Source organism: Pongo abelii, chromosome 12, assembly GCF_028885655.2.
Source record: "Pongo abelii isolate AG06213 chromosome 12, NHGRI_mPonAbe1-v2.0_pri, whole genome shotgun sequence".
NCBI lineage: Eukaryota > Metazoa > Chordata > Mammalia > Primates > Hominidae > Pongo > Pongo abelii.
In genome coordinates, this window is record NC_071997.2 from 81,947,455 (window position 1) to 81,971,487 (window position 24,033).

General features: G+C 39.2%; 1 protein-coding gene across 40 annotated transcripts in view; it reads left to right on the forward strand.

The window, feature by feature from the left end:
• NRXN1 (neurexin 1) overlaps positions 1-24,033 on the forward strand; it is a 1,121,298-nt gene that overhangs the window by 532,857 nt on the left and 564,408 nt on the right. For 35 of the 40 annotated variants that reach the window (XM_054548195.1, XM_054548164.1, XM_054548166.1 and 32 more), the window contains 2 exons: positions 1,270-1,651; positions 2,885-3,075. In XM_054548195.1, the coding sequence (XP_054404170.1) occupies positions 1,270-1,651; positions 2,885-3,075 (573 nt within the window). Of the gene's footprint in view, positions 1-1,269; positions 1,652-2,884; positions 3,076-16,397; positions 16,785-24,033 lie in introns of those variants that run through there. The other 5 variants (XM_054548185.2, XM_054548186.2, XM_054548183.2 and 2 more) reach the window with 4 other exon arrangements.

Consider the following 24,033-nt stretch of genomic DNA (forward strand, 5'->3'; position numbering starts at 1 on the left):
CATTTTCTCAGGGGCTGATTCTGGGATTAGCTCTAATTAATATTTTCATTAATAATATGGATGATGGAAAGGGGTAACTTGATACATTTTCCAATTATGGCAAATCCGGCAGGGAAGCTAGCACCTGGAAGAACCTGATTACAAAGTAAGTGAGCATTTTTAGTTGCAGAAGAGAGTGACTGACAGTTTATTTAGACAAGAGCAAGATGTTGGGTGTGAATCACCAGTACTGATACAAGTATCTTATATTTATGTTGTGTTTTAATATTTAGAAAACAAGTTCACATCTTTGCTTATTTATCTTACCTTCAACCTTGCAAACAGGTAAAATGATCACTCTGGAGATAAAGATGGGACTAAGTTTGCTATTAATGGGTTTGACAGGGAAATATGGAGGGATAGAGAGAAATGAGGACTGAGTGGAATAGTCCGTTGCTAAATAAATTTGCATCCAAGCTTCACCCTAGGATGTTTAAAGAAGATTTTTGCCTTGTAGTATGGGGCATGGTGGGCTAATTTTACTGGTATTATCAAAATTGGGCAAGCTTTCAATTAGTGTATTTTGCTCGATTTAGTTATAGAAAACTTAAGGACAAAAAAAAGGCATAGGTGAAGAAATCAACAGGATTTCTAATGTATTTAGAAGGCTAGCATGAACAAAAACTATGGCCATTATTGAGCATGAAGTGGGAAAGTGAATAGTATATATTTAACTTCGAACACACTTTCATGTTTCATTACTGGAAGAAAGGGCTGCCACTCTCCACTCTTTCTATTGGGTATAGGAAAATATATAGTCACATTTTTTTTTCCTGGAAGAATATTTATAAGGAATAACATTACCTAACCATGAAGCTGAGATGTAGCACTTTCTAGTGGGGAGACTGAGAATAGTCACTGCCCCTAATGTGTCTCTCTGTGCACCCACCCTTCTTTCCTTTTTTCCTGCCTCTCCTTCTTTTACTATTTCCTCACTCTCTTGCTAATTTGTTTATTTTTCGCCTTTAAAAGATACCATTACTTTTGTTAATGAGGATGTTTTTTGTTAAGACTAAAATTTGGACAGGGATTACAACCTGGCCTAAGAATGTTTTATTATATAATCCAGGCTTACCTTTTAGCATCATTTAAGTGTTCTTACTGTACGCAACTGAGTACCAAGGAGGTATTTGGCTCCTTGTATTTTAGAATGTGATATTGTTACGAAAGCCTAAAGTTGAAAGTGCCTTTCAGATACAGAAAATAATAATATATTATCTTCTCTTTTAGGTCAAATGGCAGGTGATCATACTAGACTGGAGTTCCATAACATAGAGACTGGCATCATCACAGAACGACGGTATCTTTCTTCTGTCCCCTCCAACTTCATTGGACACCTGCAGAGCTTGACATTTAATGGAATGGCATACATTGACCTGTGTAAAAATGGCGACATAGATTACTGTGAGCTCAATGCCAGATTTGGCTTCAGGAACATCATAGCAGATCCTGTCACCTTCAAGACCAAATCGAGCTATGTTGCCTTAGCTACCTTGCAAGCCTACACTTCTATGCATCTTTTTTTCCAGTTCAAGACAACATCACTAGATGGACTAATTCTATATAACAGTGGGGATGGAAATGACTTTATTGTGGTTGAATTAGTTAAAGGGTGAGTACGTGCCTGTTCAATAGCAAATAAATAAAACTTTGGAAAAATGGACATCAATTTCCAAAAATATACACTAAGAAGAACATACTGGCTCATAAGGTGGTGGGCCAGAGCAAGTGGAGGACAAATAGGAATGCATTTGTTTAAATCATCTCTTAGGTATCTTAAATTAATATGGATTCAGGACAGTTTTTTGCACCTACATTTTCACATATGAGATACAAATTACATCGGGCTCTAATTTATGGTAGGCATTTCATGAATCTTACAATTCAAATGGGTATTTCCTGACTACGCACAATGTAATGCCACAAAAGCATTGCTACACGTTTGTAGGATAGTCTATGCTAAATTAAATAGCTAATTCAAGTACTCGGATTATTTAAATTTCAAAAAAATCCTTTTAACTCAAACTTCATTCTATGTCAGAGTGCCTTAGAGAATTTAGAAAGGAAGATTTGTGTAAACTTTCCTTAAAACTGTGAGGAAATTTTCATGTATTTTAATTGATTTAAGCATTTATTCACTCATTCTGCAAATATTATTGCATATTTACAATATGCTACATCAGGTGCCATGCACGGATATAAATATTTATACTTCTGCCACCCTTATGCACATCTCAGATTTCTACCACCCTGAGTCATACCCACACACACCAACACACAATCCTAGGGTTTGTAGATGAACACATAAATACAAAAGAAAAGCACTGTGACATGTTTCTTGAGATGATCACATGCAAAGGCTCAGGAGACTTTTCAGGGAAATTAGAAAAACATGTGGAGCAGGGAGTGGCTATTTGACCTGGATGTTGAAGGATGAGTACACATTCCCTATCCTCAAATAGGGAATCGAGATAGAGTAGAAAAGCAAGTGCAAGAACGAGAAGAATGGCCATTTTTAGTGGTTAGAGAAGGATGGAGGGAATTGTGGAAACAGGGAACACATGGTGAAAGATATTACTTTCCAAATTCATAAAGTTAAATGTAGACTATGATTTTAAAAATAATTTTCACCGTTTCCTTTAGTGAAGACAGCGAATAATCCTCTTTGCTGAAACAGAATAGTGTTTGTTACCTTCTTGATAGCTGAGTTTCTATGTAACTCATTGTCATGACTTCTAGTAAGGATGGAACCACCTGAAAAATAATCTCCATTAGTAATATCTACTTTAGCTTCAACAAAATTTAAAAAGTGATGGCACTTTCCCCTCTTTCATTTTTTTCCCAGGTACTTACATTACGTGTTTGATTTGGGAAATGGTGCTAACCTCATCAAAGGAAGCTCAAATAAACCTCTCAATGACAATCAGTGGCACAACGTGATGATATCGAGGGACACCAGCAACCTGCACACTGTAAAGATTGACACAAAAATCACAACGCAAATCACCGCCGGAGCCAGGAACTTAGACCTCAAGAGTAAGTGCATGTTAAGTCAGAGCAACGAGCCTTGCACCACACGGTCTCCCTTCACATGGAAAATCCTTTGCTTAGGGGTGTGTTTGTACCTTCTGCAAAGACTGACCAGAATTTCATTTTCAGCACATAATTAATAATACAACACACAAGCCTCTGCTCCCCTTTAATGTGGTAGGAACCTATGTATTTTTAATAACAGCTCAAAAAATGCAGCACCTAAGGAAGCATGCATGATTAAAATGTAAAAAGTGAGAAAAATATAATATTGGTCTTGATATTAAAAAGGCATTTGTAAGTTACTTAAGTCCCAACGGTTTTCAGTTGATTTGGAGTCAGGGAACCAGATATATAGGAGCTTACTCTAGAGCTTATTAGTTTTCTTTCCTTGGTAAGGTTTCCTGGATACTAAGTCCCTGACCAACAGGAGTTTGAGCCTGGCTTAGAAACCCTGTGTCTCCAACAGTGAATTCTATCCCCCATCCCAACACACACACATACACACACACACACACACACACACACACACACACGGGAATGCTTCTTTCACCAGCTGCTAAGAAAGTCTTAACATACGCTTCTCTTCCTTATTGATACTTCATTTCTCAAATGTACGTGACAAAATGCTGAGAAATCATGTCAATAATAGGAGAGAAATGACTGAAGTTTCTATTTGAATCACATTTTGTGATTTACTAAGAATATATGTGTGTATCCCATCTAATTTAACACTACAACAAGCATTCCAGAAAGTATTATTAGCATGTTATTCTCAATGTAGAAAATCTGAGATGTGAATGACTTGCCCAGGGATAAAACAACACCAACACTCTGCCCCAACCCCATTGATTCTTCGGCTTTATACTGATGCATCACAAAGCACCACAGATACCATTGCAGGCATAATTTTTCTCGGAAAGAGCCGCTCCTTTTACTGATGGGATCTTTCCCTTTGATTCAAAAGACAGACACATTGGGGAGGGGAGTTAGGAAACTGGAAAGAGAAAATTTAACTCTTTTTTTTTTTTTTTTGGAGACAGAGTCTTGCTCCGTCACCCAGGCTGGAGTGCAGTGGCACGATCTCGGCACACTTCAGTCTCTGCCTCCTGGGTTCAAGCAATTCTCCTGCCTCAGCCTCCCAAGTAGCTGGGATTACAGGTGCCGGCCACCATGCCCGGCTAATTTTGTATTTTTAGTAGAGATGGGTTTTTGCCATGTTGGTCAGGCTGCTCTTGAACTCCTGACCTCAGGTGATCCGCCCGCCTCAGCCTCCACAAATGCTAGGATTACAGGTGTGAGCCACTGCACCCAGCCTCAACAGAACTCTTTCTAGAGAAAAATGCTCTTTCTAAATAAGATGAAAGGAGAAAGAAAAGTGTTTCACTTTCTGTAATTGCAGAATATATTTTGAATCCTGACACTTTATTTGCTCAACACATAAAATGTGTGGTAATGGTGTCTCCCTTCTTTCACAGTGGGCTTCTTGTTAACTTCAAAGAGATCTTATTTGTACCCACAAATCTAATAGCTTGGCTAAAAAAATAAAATGAAATTCAAAGAACTGCTTCTTACAGGCCAAACCTCTTTCTCTTTATTCCCTCTGACTGAAGAGCTTTTTCTTCTGTATTTTTCATGTGCCCCTGTTTTGCAGTGGGCTCAGGTGGTAATTGTCAGAAGAAAGAGAGAGATTGTAAAATTCAGTGTGCTGATCAAGCCACCAAAGCTAAAGCAAAAAGTGCCCTGTTTGTGTAGGTGAGATGTCAGTAAGTATAAGGGAACTTCACTGGAAATTAGAGATACTCTGTTGGAAATTAAAATGGCTAAAAAAAAAAAAGCAGTTAATAATTGGCTGAAGTATGTGGCATGTACAGCCCTACACATTGAGGGTCCAGAGAAGCAATGCGAGACAATGGATTGTATTTCTTCAGATAGTTAGGACACTGTCTCCTGAGAAGTAAATATCTGCTTATTTTTCATTAACAAATGGAAGTGAAGGTAATAGGAGATTGTAGTCTAGGATTCTTTCTGGTAGGCGTACTTACACATCTAGCTTCAGAGTTTATTTTTATTAAAGCACTAAGTGATGGATAACTCTGAAGATAAAACAGGCTTTGCCCATAATAAAGAAAAAACACTGTAAGTATGAACTTAAAAATGGCATATTACATAATTTTAAGATATATAGTAATGAACTCTCAGTGTACTTGTGTTTTTTTAGAAAGCACAATTAAAATTGTTTGTGAATTTCCCATGTGAAGGGGCTAATCATCAGTATAGAATAATACCTTTTGCACTGCAGAAAAGTAAGAGCAAGTTTCTAAAATTAGTCCAAGTTTGGGCTAATAAATTGGGTATGTGATCCGATGGCAACAGTCATCCCATGGTGCCTCTTATCATGTGCACCATCAGCTAGAGGGAGTTTGAGGACAGCCTGCTGTGGGGCCTGATGTCTCTTGTCTCTCATCGTCACCACTTTGGGTAAGCATGGCTGTGGGCATTGGCCAGAGCATGAGTATTTATGGAGCATTGACTTTGGAAAGAGGACAACAGGGTTTCTGCAATGGAAGGCTCTCCATCTCTAGGAGAATGCCGGCATTGAGGGAGCACTTATAGGACAGAGAAGGACAGCACTTATAGGTGCTGTGGAGTTGTAGTGGGGCATTGAAACAAAGCTGGGACCACCTGGAAGGCTTTTTTGCAGCAGTAATGTTTGAGGGATATTTGAAGGGTGAGCAAGAGCAATGAGGCATTTTTTCTTTTTTCCACCTGGACGCCTACTGGAATTTAGAGGGACTTATTCATAAAGGAGAACTTCTACATGAACTCCTCGCTCAGACGTGGACAGCAGTGTTTTCTTTGCATACTAATCATGTAGCATTGAGCTGCAGGAGAAATGAAAGTTGACCTATTTTGGTCAATAGATTGTATTCTTAAAGAATTAAAGAAAACATCAGATTTACTCTCCACCCTGCTGAAAGTCATTGCAGCCATCTTTGGTGCTTCTCAAAAGAAGGTCAGCCAACTTTAACTACTTGAGAATCATGTAGTGGTGTTTGTGAAGTTCATATTTCTGGATCCTATCTCAGACCAACCAAGGCAGTAATCATTTGAGAGAAATGCGCAGAAAACAACAGGCATCTGTCTTTTTAAAGTGCATTGACTGATAGAGATGCCGTGCGCTACAGAGTCCTGAAATAATGCAAGATCTATGTTGAGGCCAAATTTAACTCACTTTTAAATTTTTGTATAAATCCTGGTTTTGCTTTTATTTCAGAATGTTACTGTTTTTTGTTTGTTTTACCAGCCCTGGGCTGAAGTCGCATTATTGGCTCGTTAGGATTATTAGGAGAATTTTTTTTATCCTCCTTATGTTTTACCATACCTTAAAAAGACACTAGAGGGCAGCAGAAGGCCACAAAACATGCTGCATAGGACCCGGGAGTTGGGGAAACCTCAACCTGCTCCATTTGCAAGGGGAAGTAGAATTTCTTTTGTTTTCAGACATCTAAAATTCCACAGTTGGCTTTTATAGTGATGCATGCTTTTGTCCGTGGCTCTGTTTCATTATAGGAACAGGACTTTAGTGTAGAACTTTGAAAACTGGGGCTCATGTATTTCATTCTCCACCTTGACTCCAATAGAAACGATCAGAAATGGGCAGGAATCTAATGATCTTTGTCTCAGAAGATAAATTCCATGCAGCTGGCCTTGTTCAGCTTATCTTTCATGACACCACTCGATTCTCAGGGGGTTGTGTGTCTCTTCCTGCTGATACAGTTTTGCTTTCATCTTTATTTCCCAGCTGTTTGTGTTCTATTCCCTCTGGTTATTATGTACAAGCAGCAACATGCAATGAAAGGAGCAGCAGAAATTTGCTCTCTGGAATGATTTCCTAGCCTAGCTTTTTATTCATTTTAGGACTTCTGAGACCTGCCTCCTTTAGAGAGATAAATGGTTGGTGCGATTCCTCCTTATGTTCCTTCTCTTGTTCCTGTATATGGCAAATTTGTATGTTAGGATGTGCATATATATGGAAGGGAGCTAATATTTATTAAGTGCCTACTAAATGGTAAATAGATTTAACTGAAGTTATTGTATTTAATCCTTGCAATTACCCAGGGATTTAAATTGAGGTCAGTCTTGCTCATTCATTAATCTAGTTGAAGAAAAAAATAGGGAGGAAGAATTGCTTTTAGCCCCCACCTTCAATGAGTACCCTTCTTTAAAGCATTACCTAAGTTTATCCTTCAGCAAATTGAGGATGTATATAGTTTACTTGATGGGGGAAAATTAAGATTCCTAGCTGTGTAGCATAGAGTGCCCTCAGGTGGCCACCTAGCAAAACTACATAAAACTGAGTACAGTGATTTATTTTTGGGCCACATCTAGGTCAGCCCTGGCAGCACTTTGTCCTTTCTTCCTCCTCTGTTCTCCCTCTCAAACCCAAAATTCCTTCAAGGATTTTGAGCTCTGGCATTGTCTTCTGATCTTGCCCCTTTTCCTTCTTACCAGGATCATCACCCATTTATCTCCCCCTCAACCTTCCTAGTATTCCTCCTTAAATCTCACCCTGAAGGCAACTGTCTGCTATTCATCCTGCTACCAAGCCACTTAAATGTCCCTAATCAGAAACAACTCAACAGGGACTTTCTTTTCAAATATACTCAATCTCTAAGCAAAGTTTGAAGTTAAATAGTATTCTTGCTCTTTTCTTCTTGATCTCTGACCAGTTGTTACTACTCAGCTCCCTGCCCTCTCCAATCCTGAATATAACACATACCCCCTCCATTTTATACCTTTTCATGTTGCTACTTGACAAATCTTTACTGCTGTCATTCAGTAAAACAGATTCTATTCAGTCATAATCACGTTTAAACATCCCCAGGCTTTGTATATTCTGCCCACATGACATCTGACAGCCCACTTGTCTTGCTCAGATACTTTGTTTAAATAGAAAATATTCAGGGAAGAGTGATGTTGAGCTTAACGTTAGAGCAGGATATGGCACTGGAAGTGGAGGGAAGGTCCTGCTGTCCTGTGGTTAGGCCATCTTTATTAGTTTCTTGTTTTCGCTGTTTGAGGTTTTTTTGTTTGTTTTTTTTTTTTTTAGTCTATTTAAGGGAAAGAGATTTATTAACATTATTTCCATTTGTAGGAGATTATTTTAAGGATCCAGTAGGAAGTAAGAGAGACAAGAAACCCTTTCAGCTGTTGAACAACAAGGCCTCACAGAGGATAAGAACTTTGTTCTTGGAGTCATACTGGGATCTCAAGAGCCATCCTCTTTGTTGTTCCCTTGGATACACATGTTCACTGCTCCCTAATCCATTGCCCCACCACGACAGCAGTGCAGCCACCCTCGCTCTATTCTGTCTGCTGGCACTGCTGTGAGATGGCTCCTCTCTGCCTGCTGGCTTCTTCCACTCTTGGCTTCTTCTGCTCGTGGCTTACACCTATGGCTTTTGTTCCTGTGTATGTTTCCACTTCTGTCCATTCACCGCTTCATCTCACTTTCCAGTTCCCCCCAGTACAGGGTTTAGTACAGTGTGTGGACCTGGGTCTAGGCTATAACTTCGTAAGTTTTCCCCTGCTGCTACTGGCTAGGCTCACTTCTTTAGTCCAGTTACACAATTACGCAGAGGTAGCTTTTTGAACTTGAAAGGGAAGAGAAGGAGACTATGGGTTGGAAGGCCGTCTGTAACCCCTGACAAAAGAGCAGGGTAATTTTCTCATTTTGAAGGGCCCTGAATGCCATGCCAGAAGATGGGAAAGGTGAAATTAAAGGGTTTTGAGAAGCAGAGGAGAATTCACAATGCTCGTTAGAATTATTCCTTTGGCTTCAATGGGATGGATGAGCCGAGGCTCAGGGAAAAGACACCACTTTTGAGGCAATTGCCATAGTACAGAACAAAGACAATAAGGTTCTGAGTATGTAGAAATAAGACTTGATATATTGTTACTCCTTTCCTTACACAAGAATTTTAGAGCAGTTACTTGAAAGACAGATAGAGATGTGAAACTACTGTTTCTCTTCTGCCATATCCATTGAATCCCCGGGTTTTGCAGAATTTGTCTCAATCTGTTCTCTTTACTGTAAAGCCGTTGTCAGTGTGTTTTAGTCCTACCTTAAGGAGGTGGGAAGTTGAGAGTAGGATTAAAACATTCCCTTCCCATGCAATTATTCCCTTCCCGTGCAGTTATCTGGGACCTGCCATCCAACATTTGGTTTGGAAGTTCTTCCCTCTGTTTCCCTGTGGTTCTTGGCCCAGCTCACAGTATTTCAGCAGAGTTTAAATTCTTTATTCTCTACTAAAAGCGTTTTTTAAAAATTCCTTCACCCATTTTACTTGTTTCTGAATTTTTCTGACATTAACCGTGGGTTGTCTATATTTAGTTTTATCAACTCCCTCCAACTATATTATTTGAAATTTCTCTTCCCACCATTAGAATCGTACGAACTTAGGAACTATATACGAACTTAGGAACTATAAGTGATCTTGGAGATTGTCTGGTCTGACCAATTCCTTTTACAAATGAGAGAAATCTGCTCAGAGGAGGTTGACCTGCCCAGCTGTCCCAGTTTCACATTTCTTTACCATAGCTCAGAAGACACAAGTTGCGTAGCTCATGTCAATCTCAATTGACTGCTAGTGACAACCTGCAGCAACACGCTGAAAAGAAATCTGCACCTTTCTGTGGATTCATTGGTGAAGATTATTGGTGTGATCAGTCACAGGCCCAAGATGCAGATTGGTAGTGAGAGTGCCACCTATTGACTCTGCTTTTGGTGAAACTTTAAAGGTCCCAACCCATCCCATTTGCAGATGTATAAAGCCCTGGGGCTGGTTTCTTCTCACCCAGCACACTAGCTGAACTCTGACAGCCACAGGCCTTGGCTTCTATGCTTGGAACAGCCACAAGGAGGTTGTGCACAGGGAGAAATAGCTTTCTTCAGCTTTTCCACAGCCAAGTGTGGGCTCCTGGAAAGTTCAATCCTATGCCCAGACGCCTTTCATGATAAGCTGACAGTTTACCATGTCCCAGCAGGGTGGTGATTAGATGACTTGAGCTCTTCGAGGTGGTGACATTTGTGCCGTGGAGCAGCAAGTACCTGCAGGTGCTCAGAGCTGAGTTCTCAAAGGTCAGGTGACTGCTTACAAGACCTCAGCATCATCCAGAGATGAGCCTTTGGTGCAGGTCCCTCTTTAGGGAATGCCAGGAGTGGTGGTGCGTTTTCTTAGAATTCGAGCTTCTTGTTCAAGAGCTGTCTTTGTCAGCCATCTGAGAAGGCAGATATTTGACAATATCTCTCTCATTCAAGTAAGATTTAAATCTTCAGGGTTTTCCTACCTCTCAGACCTCCCTCTTTTTGCTGAAGGGAGACTTATACAGAAGTCTTTGGAGTACAGTAGCATAAAACCATTCAGACTGACAGGTGATGGGGAAAGGGACAGGAGGACAGGGTATAGCATTCAGGAACCCATGGACAAGAACAGAGAAAGATCAACCCTAGGCTCCATAAAAGGCGTATTCAGGAAAGCTCTTAGCAGTAAGCCAGTGTTGCAGCCTCACTCGGTCTCTACTGGGGCTGTGAGCTGCCTCCCATCAGCTGCCCAAGGAGCATTCCCTTGTTCCTCTCCCTCTCTGCACACTAGTTTTCTCTGCTTTCACAAGCATTGGTAAACTTGGCCCTCTCAGACCTGGCTTTTCACCCCTGATCAACTCAAATACCCAAGAAAGACTCATTTAAGTTTAGCAGTTCTAGTGCCAAATTCTTGGAAGAGTACATTTGATCGAGACAGATGTCCTCCCTGTGCCAGGATGAGGGAATAAGAGACAGAGTCACATCATACAAATATGAGTTTACTGGATATGTTTAAAGAAATATGGGGATAGGCTACTTGGGTTATAAATGGAGATATCAAAGGCTCAAAAAGTGTGATTTTTAACCTGCTATGCAAGAATTAAGGGACAGGGTTTGCCTTGCTCTGGAGTAGGGGGTGAGGATAGGGTCTAAATTCTTCAAGGTGGTAGAATACTAGGTGCTAGGTGATACCCAAATGTTTAGATGATAAAACTCATAAGTGCTTGAGTGAGCAGCATTTGTTTTTGGGTGGAGACAGAGACTTTGTTTATACATAGGGAGTACATGAGGTGGCAAAGCCAAGCAATAGTCAGAGGTTCCCAGGAATTCACAGGAAATGCCAGGAGAAGGAGGACCTTAGATTTTTACCTTCTGTGCACTTGCGAGGGTCCTAACCAGACTCATCTAGATCTGTAATGGACATAGGGGCCCAGGCTGACATCTGGGCAATGTTACAGTTGTTTACTATATTCCCAAAAGGGAATGTCACTATTATTTTCAGGCAATTGTCTCATCTAGTTGGATTTCAGTAATAACGCAGCCCCTGCCCTGTTTCAGCATGACCCAGAAGAAAGCCAGCTTCCATCCCGGGTACTGTACAATTCCTCTTGAGCCATGGGTCAACATGGAAATAGACTTGAAATTTGGGTGGGCTGAAAACAAAGTTGCTGCTCCCACGGTAGAGATGCTCAAAAGCTAAATCTGCCATCTTTATCCACACAGGAAAATGCATTTTTAATGGCATAGCACTGTTGTGGCTCTTTATTTTCATGCACTGGAGGGTACTTCCAGTGCTCCTTAGGAACCACATTAGGTCAATCAGCGTCCCCCACTGACATCACATGAATGTGGTTTTCTGTTTCCATTCTTCAAAGTGGCACCTTTTTGGTCTTTGCAATTAATTATTTTGGTTGTTCTTAAGGACAATACAAGAAGCATATAGCATTATAATTAATAATACAGTCTTTGACGTCAGAAAGACCTGGGTGAAATAGCATCTCTGCCATTTCTTTTGTGTATTTCCTTAGGCAGGGTTTTTCACTATCACCATCATCATCATCATTATCCTCATCTACCTTTACTAGGCATTAGGTAAGACGCCTACTTATATTTTCTCTTTAATTTTTGTGACAAACTGATGAAGTTGCTCTACTTATCGCCATGTAACAGGTGATGAAACTAATATAAGGCTTGGGGAGGTTAAGCATCTCACCAGAACAATAATGGTAATAATACTAAATAGAAATTATTGTAACCATTTCTAAGGGCTCGTTGTATCTCATGTACTGTTATAAATATTTGCACATGGTATCTCATCTCAATTAATTCCCAGAACAATACACAAGGTTTGCCAGTGTATTCTTTGATGCTCAAGGGTTTGTAAAAAGGACTAGGAGGGCTTGTAAGGCTCATTTGGATCTGACAGGTGTTGGCAATATTTAGGCCAATTTCCCGTAACTACCCTAGTACAAGCAGAGCCCATTTGCCGTCTCAAGTTTATTAGAGGTTGACTAGTATGATGTTAGTTATCAATATTGCTAACCTGTCTGTGGGAAGTTCTCTCCTCCCTCTCCCCTCCTCACGCCACACTCACACTCCCCTACCCACAATACACAGACTCCTTAGGCCTCTCACCACTGGCTTCCCCTTAGAGTTCTGGGACTGTAAAAAGAATTCAAACACTATAAGGGCCTGTACTAGTGTACTGTTCTTTCTCTAACACAACAGCCCTTTGACAGTTAAAAATTTAACATGTGTAGTTCCCTATATTTTTTGTGAAACCCAATGAACTCAGTTTCCCAAAGTGATGTCCAAAATGACATTAAGTGTCTTTTGTCTGCGACATCTGTGAATCATGCACATCAATAGAGTGGTATTGTAGAAAACTGAGTGTTTTCATGAGAAAAACTATCTCATAGCTTGGGTCTGTCTTTATTCTCTATTCAAAGATATAATAAATTACCTTTGTTATTGTCACCGTCATCCTCATTATTATCAACTATGTCATTTATGCATGCCTATATGTCATGCATCATGTTAAGGGCTTATGTGTGAAAGGATTACATTAAATAAGTGTGATATCCTAATATGGTCAAGCTATAATATCATTTTTTTTACCGCAACCGATCACTTTAAAATGTACTGTGTTAAGGTATTTGTACCATGTACTGATTTAGAGTAAATGTTTGGGTTCACTTTTAAGGTAATTATATCATAATTTTATATTATAAAACATAACATTCATTAAAATTACAAAACACCAATCTGACTTACTAATCAAAGCTCAGAATTGAGGCTGCCCTCTGCTTTGGTCAGTCACTGGCAGTAGGGCAAAGGGCAAGTTCGGCTACTGCCTTTTCCGGCAGTTATCTTTCGACAGCTTTTTGACAAGGCACATCAACTGACGTTGGGACTCTTGGTCTGGCAAATCCCTTGAATTCCTCCTCTCCTGGTGCATTCTTGGGTTCATTCAAGGCTTTTCTGCCAGACCTTCCAACCTTAATCCCTGTGTAGGGGGATGCTTCTGCTCCCTCCTCACAGACTCTTACCACATGGGCCACCCTGTCTCTAGGCAGTCCTGCCCAGCTTGCTGTTATGCACTTGAGGCCCACCTCGGCCCATGAGGAGTTTCCGTGGATCCTTTGTCCCCTCAACCTTGGAAGTGCACCTCATTCCCAATGCTCTCATTTCCTTTCCATTCCATCTTGACCTCTTTAAAGTTTTCTCAGCATGTCAGGAGCCAGTTCTGCATCCCCCAGTGGTCGGGAACGCAAAGCAAGCACTCCAGGAGACCCTCCTCTGAGAGCTGCCTTGCCAGGCTTGGAGCTAGAATGTAGGAGCACAAACTCACTGCATAGTAAGAGCTACTTCAAAAAATATTCTCAGACACCTTTTCTTCCCATTTCTGATCCATTTTATTTTTATTATTTCCTTGATGTAGCTGAGGGGTTCAAGGGCCTTAGAACCAGTATTTCACCTGTTCCTTGATAAATTTTGAATCTGGATGTCTGTCTCATTCTCACATTGTCTGATATTGACTGTGTTGGTACTTGAGTCAGAAATTCAATTTTAGTATTTATTTTACACATACAGTCTCTGAATCCTCACAATTAGATCAATGAATTATTAGTGCTCCCATTTTACAGATGAGATAATGGAGACTTGGAAGGCTTAAGTGAGTTATTCATTTCTCACGTAGCACGAAACGATAGAAACAGAATTTGAACCCAGGTCTACGGCAGTATTTAAATACTGCCATCTGTATTTGCCAAAATATTTGAAAGGATTACTTCTGAATATCTAGAGTGAAAAGCTAACATTTATTTTAATCTTGGGGGGAAATATCATAAAATAAAACACTTTCTATTCCGTAAAAAATCTTAATCAAGCTTCTACTTTTCTACTACATTGTATAACATTGAAAATTCCACTTCTGGTAGTTGCAAAGGAACTGGATATTTCCACTTTACTTTCTATATGCTCTTCTCTTCCCAATGTCTTGCATAGCATCTATATATTGTTTCTGTCTTCTTAGCCCCTGAAATCCCCCTCAAACAATACAGCTAACAACTTTAATTGCTGTGTGTCCTTTATATATATTCTGCAGAATATTTGCATTCATAGGTATGTAGAATAGGCTCTGGAAAAATCTAGTACTTGGTTGGGTGATTGGGGGTTGGCCTATCAATCATTCATCGGCTGGTACAAACTGGCTACTTGCAGGCTTATTCAGCTCTCAAAGCCCTTAATTTCCTTAGCCTTTAGGAAAAGTTCCTAACACTTCCCTGACCTGGAGGAGGGATCCCTGCTTTTAAGTATCTCCATTTCTCCTGAAGAATAGTTTATGTTGGAAGAACAAAGTGTTTGGAGACATGCACTAGGAAATTACACTATAGCAACTGGATGTGGTGACCTTATTGGTGTTAATAATATTCCATCTTTGGAGCACAGAAGGAATTCTTTTTTGGAAAAAAAAATACAGAAATGTTCAGATACTTAAGGAAAAACAAGAGTGTGATTTGACTCCAGGAAGCTCATAATATTTTAAAGGCTCTTTGGCAATGTCTGTAAGTTTTTTTGTGTGTGCTTTGTACTACTTTGTCCTTTCAAGCTACACAGAAAACCACTGGTGGCTATAACTTTTTTATCCTGTTTATATCTAAGTTGAGAGCCGGTGCCAATTTTTCACCTACATTAAAGAGACCTATTATAGGAAAGAGCTGTTCTTTTATATTTACCCTTTATACCGCTGGGTCTTCCCCACCCAAAATATTGTTCATTTGTTTTGAAATAAGAAAAAAACCTGTCTTTCAAATAAGAAAAGTTATTTTGGGAAAGAAAGTCTAATTGTTCTGTACACTATTTGGGAAAAAATAACAGCTTTACATAAGTTCTGCTACTTGTTCCCTATTTATAAGTCTCTTTTAATTTCCAGAACAGTCATTTCTAAACTCCTCTATCTATTCTACTCCTGTCATTGAGAAGCGTTTTAGTAAAAATAGGAGAGTGTGGTGCATCTGAAAAAGAATTAGCCTGGGAGTCAAACGCTTAAGTGCTGGCATTATTATTCTTGTATTGCTTGTATTACCCTGGGCAGGTAACTAAACTTTTCGGAAGGGTAGTTTGTTCATCTGTCAGGTAGGGATAATAATAACCTCTCTACCTATTGTGAAGGGTTGCAACAAGGATCAAATGGAATAAGAGATGTGAAAGTGTTACGAGAAAGGGGCCCTGATCTGGAACCCAAGAGAGGGTTCTTGAACCTTGTGCAAGAAAGAACTTGGGGCAAGTCCATAGAGTAAAGTGAAGGCAAGTTTATTAGAGAAGTAAAGAAACAAACAAATGCCTACTTTATAGGCAGAGCAGCATCATGGACTGCTGAACTGAGTATACTTATAGTTATTTCTCGATTATATGCTAAACAAGGGGTAGATTATTCATGAGTTTTCCAGAAAATGAGTGGGCAATTCCCAGAACTGAGGGTTCCTCCCTTTGTTAAGCCATATAGGGTAGCTTTCTGACATGGCATTTGTAAACTGTCATGGCACTGGTGGGAGTGTCTTTTAGCATGCTAATAAATTATAATTAGCATATAGTGAACAGTGAGCATGACTAGAGATGACTTTCATTGCCATCTTGGTTTTGGTGGCCAGATCCTTTTTTTTTTTTTTTTTTTTGAGACGGAATCTCACCTTGTTGCCCAGGCTGGAGTGCATGGGCACGATCTCGGCTCACTGCAACCTCTGCCTCCCGGGTTCAAGCGATTCTCCTGCCTCAGCCTCCCAAGTAGCTGGGACTACAGACGCATGCCACCACGCACAGCTAATTTTTGTATTTTTAGTAGAGATGGGGTTTCTGCCCGCCTGGGCCTCCCAAAGTGCTGGGATTATAGGCCTAAGCCACCGCACCTGTTGGCCAGATTCTTTACTGCATTCTGTTTTGTCAGCAAGGTCTTTGTGACCCGTATCTTGTGTGGACCTCCTATCTCATATGTTACTAAGAACATCTAACCTTTCGGGAATGCAGCCCAGCCCAATAGGTCTCAGTCTTATTTTACCCAGCCCCTATTCAAGGTGGAGTCACTCTGGTTCAAAAGCTTCTGAAAAAAGCACCTTTCAAACTGCACTGTTTGTGCATGTGTAAGGTATAGCAGTATATGTGAGGTTGAAAACCCCTGCAAATCCATATGCAGTCCCAGAGAGCATTACACAGTGAGTAAAAAAATGAAACATGGAATGGTGACAGAATTGTCTGCTGTAAGGAATGTCACAGGTATTTAAACTGGCTGTCATTTGGATGAGACAAAAGGAAAAAACTGAAACTGTTTGTACCCAATTTTTACCTAAAGGTAAATTTAAAAATTTAAAGCCATTAGATGAAGTTAGCTTGGCATGGATTTATATCCCTGAACTCGCACCCCATCTGCCACAGTGTTACTGGCATAGAGTGGGTTTAAAAGAAGATGGATTACTGTACACACTCCTATAGCAATTTCACTTTATTATTTCCCATTTAGCATGCCCACCAGGTTTCCTCACAGTCTGTTGGCCAAACATACAAACAAAATCTGTCTTTCTGTTGTAAGTTTCAGAATCATACTTTTAAAAAAATCTTTTTTGGGGCAGTTTTGTTTCAAAATTTAAATAAGAAACAAAAGTTCAGAGTATTGGAAGAATTAGATGTTCTGTTGATATGGATAATAACAATATTAACTCCCCAAAACTCACTACAGGAAAACGTTAAAGTCTAAACTCTTATCTTATTGGGGTTGCCCCTCCCCAACTTGTCCCACATAAGTGCTGGTTTGTACTAGATTGGGCCATGGATACATACAAGTGTCTGATTTATCTCTTTGTGGGAGACAATTGAAGAGTAACTGCTATATCTAAAAATCAAATGTTAATTTTTGGTAAAAACATTTTGATAAAATTTGATTTAAAAAGTTTTGAACGTAAGAATTCTACTTATGTATCAGAATTTGAATACCTAATATTTATAATTATGGAAGAAAATTGACTTTGCCTTTATGAGATTACTCCATTATTATGCAGATGAGTCTCTTATTGTACCAGTTGTCTCAGGAATTTGTTAGCTTGCTTGGATTTTTGCTACCATTTATTACCATTACTTTTATCAACTAGCCACAACTCTCCAAAATTTCCTGTATGTTGTAGTAGTGAAGCTGTACATATTGGCCACTTGCCACTTAGAGCGTATAGGGTGTACATGTGCGTGTCAGTCTGGGTTAACTGACAATTAACATAGTTTCAGAAGACCTGGGCTTGCAATAAGACCCTGCCCTTTTCTGGTATTGTAGCCCTAAACCATAGTTTCTTCATCTGTAACATGTATCCCTGATATCCTTTACTCCTCTTGTAGCTCAACAGGCAAAAACCAGATAGAACAATACATGTGCAAATGCTTGGTCAAGTTTAGCATACCTAACTCATGTCAGTTATTATTATAATGGTGAAGTCAGAGCTGTTTTTTCTGGTTTTGACCATACTAATGCCTGACATTGATTACCAAAGATTCAAAGCAGTAAGGAAGACCTCTGTCACTCAGACAGGACTCTGTACATTTCAGTTCAGTTGTCTCGGTGATTTTTGTGAAACTCAAAGTCATTTTAGCTAAAGCAATATACTGTTAGATGTGTAAGCCTGCTGTAGGATCAAGAACAACTGTGGCTGGCAAGGAGCCAAGAAATAGAAGCTGCAAACTAGAAGGACTCTAACCCTAGGAGTCCTTGAGTGGTGGCCCAAAGGCTAGATGGAGTGAAACATCTGCAAACCAAAAGGAAGTGCAGATGAGGATTAACAAACTCACTAGAGCAGAGCACTAGGAGTCCACACGGTTATCTTCTCTGTGTTCTACAGACACAGACAGCAAATAAATGCGTGCCTTTCTTTGTGATAATAACAGAGCAGATGAGTCTGGAGAGACAGTGTGAAGTGCTCATGGTGTCCATATGCCTATGGAGGATGCATGAATCAGGTTGTATTTGTATACGGAGCAGCACAGAGCCAGAATGAAACAGAAGGCCAGGATAGGCTCAAATTTAATTTCCCCCAAAGATTTTTATACATATTTTAATTGGAGAAGACGATTCATGCATGGGTTCTCATTACTACACACATTGATACTCCAAACTGTTTCTACACCTCTATCTTCATCTCTGTATCTCTTTCTACAAATAAATTCAGTATACGTCAGTTAAAACTGGTCATGTATTACTCCATCAAGTTACGCTATCAGAATGGGAAAAAATATGCCATTGAATTCCCTAAATTTTCTTAATGAGCTAGATGGCTTCACGTTTGTGTTTAAGAAAGGGATCAGGCCGGGCATGGTGGCTTACGCCTGTAATCCCAGCACTTTGGGAGGCCAAGGCGGGTGGATATCTGAGGTCAGGAGTTTGAGACTAGCCTGGCCAACATGGTGAAACCCAGTCTCTACTAAAAATACAGAAGTTAGCTGGGTGTAATGGCATGGACCTGTAATCCCAGCTACTCTGGAGGCTGAGGCAGGAGAATTGCTTGAACCCAGGAGGCGGAGGTTGCAGTGAGCCAAGATTGTGCCACTGCACTCCAGCCTGGGCAACGGAGCAAGACTCCATCTGAAAAAAAAAAAAAAAAAAAAAAAAAGAAATGGATCAGTAGATGAAAAATTTTCCACAATTAACTTAATTCATTATTGCTCAGGTAAAAGGAGCCAGGGACAAATATGAGTGCTGACATAAAACCTTCCCTGTGTCCTTATTGTTTCAATGATTATTTATTGAATGTGAACTACTAATTCATCCATTCATTCAGTGAGTCAACAAATAATTATCAAATGCTTACTAAGTGAAAATGAGAATATATATGTGTTTAGGATTATTCCTTCAAATAATTTATAAACTAATGGTTACATAAGGCTTACACATACAAAGAACTGAAAAAGATAAAATCATTTTCAGAAAAGGGGTTCAATTTTTTATGAGGATTCCAAGATATTCATCTGTGGCTAAGGAAACAGGTACACATTTCCAAGTTGGAGTTTGAGTTGAGTCCCCCAAGTTGAGTAGGATTTTGAAGAACAACATCAGAAGAGGAAAGGCATTCATGCTGGAAGTATTGTATACCACAAGCAACGATGGAGCAGTGGGAAAATGCAGGGTTGGGGAAAGGCTGCCAACATAGTTTGACTAAAGGTCAGAGTGTGGGGAGAAGATAGATATTATTTCAATCTTCTAGCTGGCAAAAGTTATTTTTGAAAGATAGTTCAAAGTTTAGCAAAAGTTTTTGAAGAGAAGTAATTCAAAATCTTGATCACTGCTGAGCCTTAAACTTAATTTAGATGATACAGAAAGGTATTGAAGATATCAGAACACAGTGGAGTGACTGAGACAGTGTTGATGAGGAGGCTGAATGGAGACAGTGACACCAGGTAACAGGTTAGTACTTAAAAGGTGTGTACAAGGAGAAAAATAGATAAGAACTGGAAATGGGAATGAAAACGAAACAACAAATGTCAGAAGTATTGGCAAAGTTGAGTCATTCACCCCTTGGCAGTAGTTGATTGCAAGGTGTGAGATATAAAATAAAATTAAAAATGATATTGAAATCCCAATCTGGAGAGCAGGTAGACTAGAAATGTGGCTGTTACACAACATGAAAGTCTAGAAAAAGTAATTTCACAGCAGGGGAGATGATGAAGGTTTGATTTTAGGCTGGACCTAGAAATTCAGGACAAGCCTAAAGATAATAATTTATGGTTATTTCTTACAGAAGTAAAAATAGATTGTTGTAAGACTAAACCTTTTATGTACCAAGGGAGACTGAGATGTATAGAAGTTAAAAGACAATTAATAAATCAAACTGGTGACCACTGAACATCTCTTCAGCAGAGAGTTTCTAAAATTAATCTTTTAAAAAATGGAGATTTATTACAGACACAGATCTTGTGTCTCAGAGCAAAACGTCTACTTGAGTTGCCCGTTTGATTTCCATTTTGAATATTTTACAAGCCTGGAACTTAGAAATGACCTTGTATAGTTTTCATTGTTCATTTCTGTGTGGTTTGTTATAGAAGTTTCTATTTGTCTACTTGTAAGCTCAAATAGGTTAGAGCAGTATTCACTTTCCATGCTTTTTCTTTTAGTAGTTTAATATTATTTATTTAAGCAGTCACACTTAGGCTTTCTACTAAGAAAGCAAACAAATGTTTGTTTATCAGATATTATAGGTCATTTTCTTTTATCTAACAGGGAACACCTGTTTTAGAGGTTTGGATTTGTCACCTAAAGACAAGCTCTCTCAGTGTATCTAGATAAGGTCTGACCTGCAGATATGCCTTTATGTGTGTGCAATACAATATTAAAATTAAAGATAATGATACAAATTTGGGGACAGAGGTTGATTGTTCCCCGAAAGGCACCCTTGCCATAGAATGTGCTCAGAAACTACCCCAGCTTGATTGCACTACTTTTACCATCCAATCACAAAAAGAATTAGGAGAAAGAGTTGCACCCAAATTTTCTCTCCAAGGTCCAATCTTCTTAAAACGAAGTGTCTAGAATTGTACTTTCTCTAGTCCAGCTATAGGAAAGTAAGCTAATGTGCGTGACTTCACTTTTTCTTTTTCCCCAAATGCCATTTATAAAAGTTTGTGAGAGCTTCCTTCGTATTTCCTGGAGTTTCAGCTATTCAAATCTATAAGGCAATTGTCCTTTTTCTGTAGGCTTTTTAAAAAAATTAAAATGAAAGTGAGATATTTAAGAGGTTCAAAAAAGTACATGTGAATAAACAGGAAAGCTGAGTCAAAGAACTAATTATACCTTGACACTTGCATTCTGCTACTGTAAGGCAGAGCTTGGTCTTTACTCTAATTGCCTTATGCTTCCTATTTTAAGTGAAGAGAAAATCTCTACCACTTCATTTGTCTGCTTTTGGTTGATGGCTTCCAAGGAAGGCCTCTAAGCTCCAACCTCTGTTCCCTAAGCCCCAGGTTCATATCACTGGATTCCTCTAGGATGTTCCTACTCAAATTCCACATACGTGATGTTAAATGCAATTTTATTTCTCCTCCGGATTATTACTGCTTCAGATTCCCTAGTTTCCTAGCCTGCTTTGCTTTGATCCTTGGGTTTCTCATTATCTTTAATTATTTATTTTTTTCAGCCAGCAGTCATAAGTTCTATGGTGGCCTTTCCTTTGACTTTATTTATACAATATTATTTACATAACTTAATAAATAACTGAAAATTCCTCTCTTCCAGTCAAGCCTTTTATTCTCTTTCCTAAATGCCATATAAATTTTGTCTCCATGGTACAATTGTGCTATTCCCTGTGTCTGGCATCCACATTTATATCGTTACAATAGTAATGTCTCCCATACTTTCTTCTTGTCTCAACTTTTCTGTGCTGCCCCACTTTGCAACCACAGTCCACAGAAACCTGTTATTTCTCTGATTTTTTAAGGCATGTTTAGTCTGGAACTGACAACCTGGCCCTTGGGCTTCATAGAGTTTTTTTGTCCTCTTAATCGCTTTGTGTCAAATTAGAAGATATTTGTCAAGCAACTTTCCTATTTATATTACCAGATTCAGTGCCACCGAATTTCAAATTAAGCCAAAGGAGCTCTGTGAGCTACTTTTAGAATAGTGTAAGGCACACTTCCGGCACACAAATGACTGTCAACTAAATCCAATAGAAAAAATATCATGGAGAATTTATAAAATTGACATCTTGTCACTCCAATTGTGCTAGAAACAGGAGACAAACTATTCTTCTCCTTCTTCTGCATTTCTCAGTGGAATCAGCATAGATGGAGGTATATTATAGACGTTTAGTCCTTACAGATATACTGACACAGCCATACCAGTATCAATCATGGGCTAAGTCCATGCTGTATACTAGATGCTTTATGTACGTACTTTGTAATCCTTAGGGCCTTGCAAGGTAGGCATTATCAACCCCATTTCATAGATGAAGAACCTGACTCTCAAAGAAGTTATGTAACTTAACTTGCCTACACTGAGACAGCCAGTAGGTGGCAGAGCCAGGGTTTGTAGACAGAGAAAACCAAAATGCCTGTGCCCTATTCCCTCCTAGTCATTACTGCTCAACTACTGCGGAATGGATACTCATGATATCACCCCAGTTCATTCACAGATAACACTCTTGAGAGGAACATAGTGCCTGTGTATACACGGTACTAAAAATAAGGGTATTACTGAGATTATTTTAAGAAACTCACCTGTTAGACATTTGAGTTTTTGGTATTATACATGTTCTCTACGTCTTTTGCTGAAAGTGTCCCAATTCAACCTTTGCTTTATCAATTGCCTACATGGTCCTTAAAGCATATGAATTAAAAATCAGCCACTCATTTTGAAGAAGAGGTAACAGGCTAGCTTCATATGTACAGGAAAGTTGGCTTTTACTGGTTGCCCATCCAGGCTCTTGTTCATACACAGAGCCATTAAGTATATCCTCTTTCACGTGCACAGGGATTCACCTGCAGGACCCATTAGTGCTAATGGGTTATTTTTTTTTTTAACCCATCACTTTAAGGATCAAAAAGAGAACCTGCATCTTTGATAAAGTGATAATAGTACACAGGGCTCAGACCACTAAAGGATTTTCTTTGTTCTCTTCATGTGGCAACCCACCAAGGGACTTTAGACCACTACTTGCTATATCAAAGAGTTTATAAACAGTACTAAGTGGTGGTGCTAAGTACAGCTTCAGTAAAGAAAATGAGAATGAGTCCCCTATTTATAAAGCCAACCTCATCTACCTTGGTATGTTTGAAGCTTGTATCCCACACTGCTTGAATTGTTATTTTTTGCTCTTTAGTAACTCAAGGGAAAGATTACTAGTTCTCTTCAATAAGCTTTACAATGTTGTCAGGCAAGTAAGTTTTCTAATAGAAAAACATAGGGATTGTGGTAGGAAGTGGGAAAAGGAAGTAAGTTGGTGCATTTTAGAATTAGCACTCTCCTCATGTGTTGCCTTACCGTTTCCTCTTTTTTTATTCTTTTCTACTGTGGCCTCAATCCATAAGGGGGCTGACAATATTTATTGAGGGCCAACCGTGCTTAAAGCCCAGTACCGGGCACTCTGGGAAACACAGTCTCTCTCCTTCAGGAGGTTACAATCAGGCAGAGGAAGATTGATTAATAAATATATAGTATTCTATACATAATTTCTATTACTGAGTTCTACATCTGAAAAGCCTAAAGCTGTGCCAAGAATTCTTCATTCAATTCACCACTCTGCTACATTCATTAGGCCTAGAGGAGAGCTGAAATTTTCTAACAAATTTTGTTCAACAAATGAAAGGAGTAGGTAGTATTTCCTTTCATTGCTATTTGTCATGTCAAATTATAAATCTCAGCCCACAATCTCTGATGTACAAGAAATGTAACTTTTCTATTTTTCTATAACTCACCTTGGTTTCTATTTTGAGCTTCGATTCTTTGAGTTAGTGAAGGTACAATCTCAGGCAATTTTAGTTCCCTTCTTTTTCTTGTGTCATATGTAAATAACTCAATGGGGTGAGTTCTACTGTACTCATTTTTTTTTTTTTTTTTTGGCTGGGGGGTGGGCGGG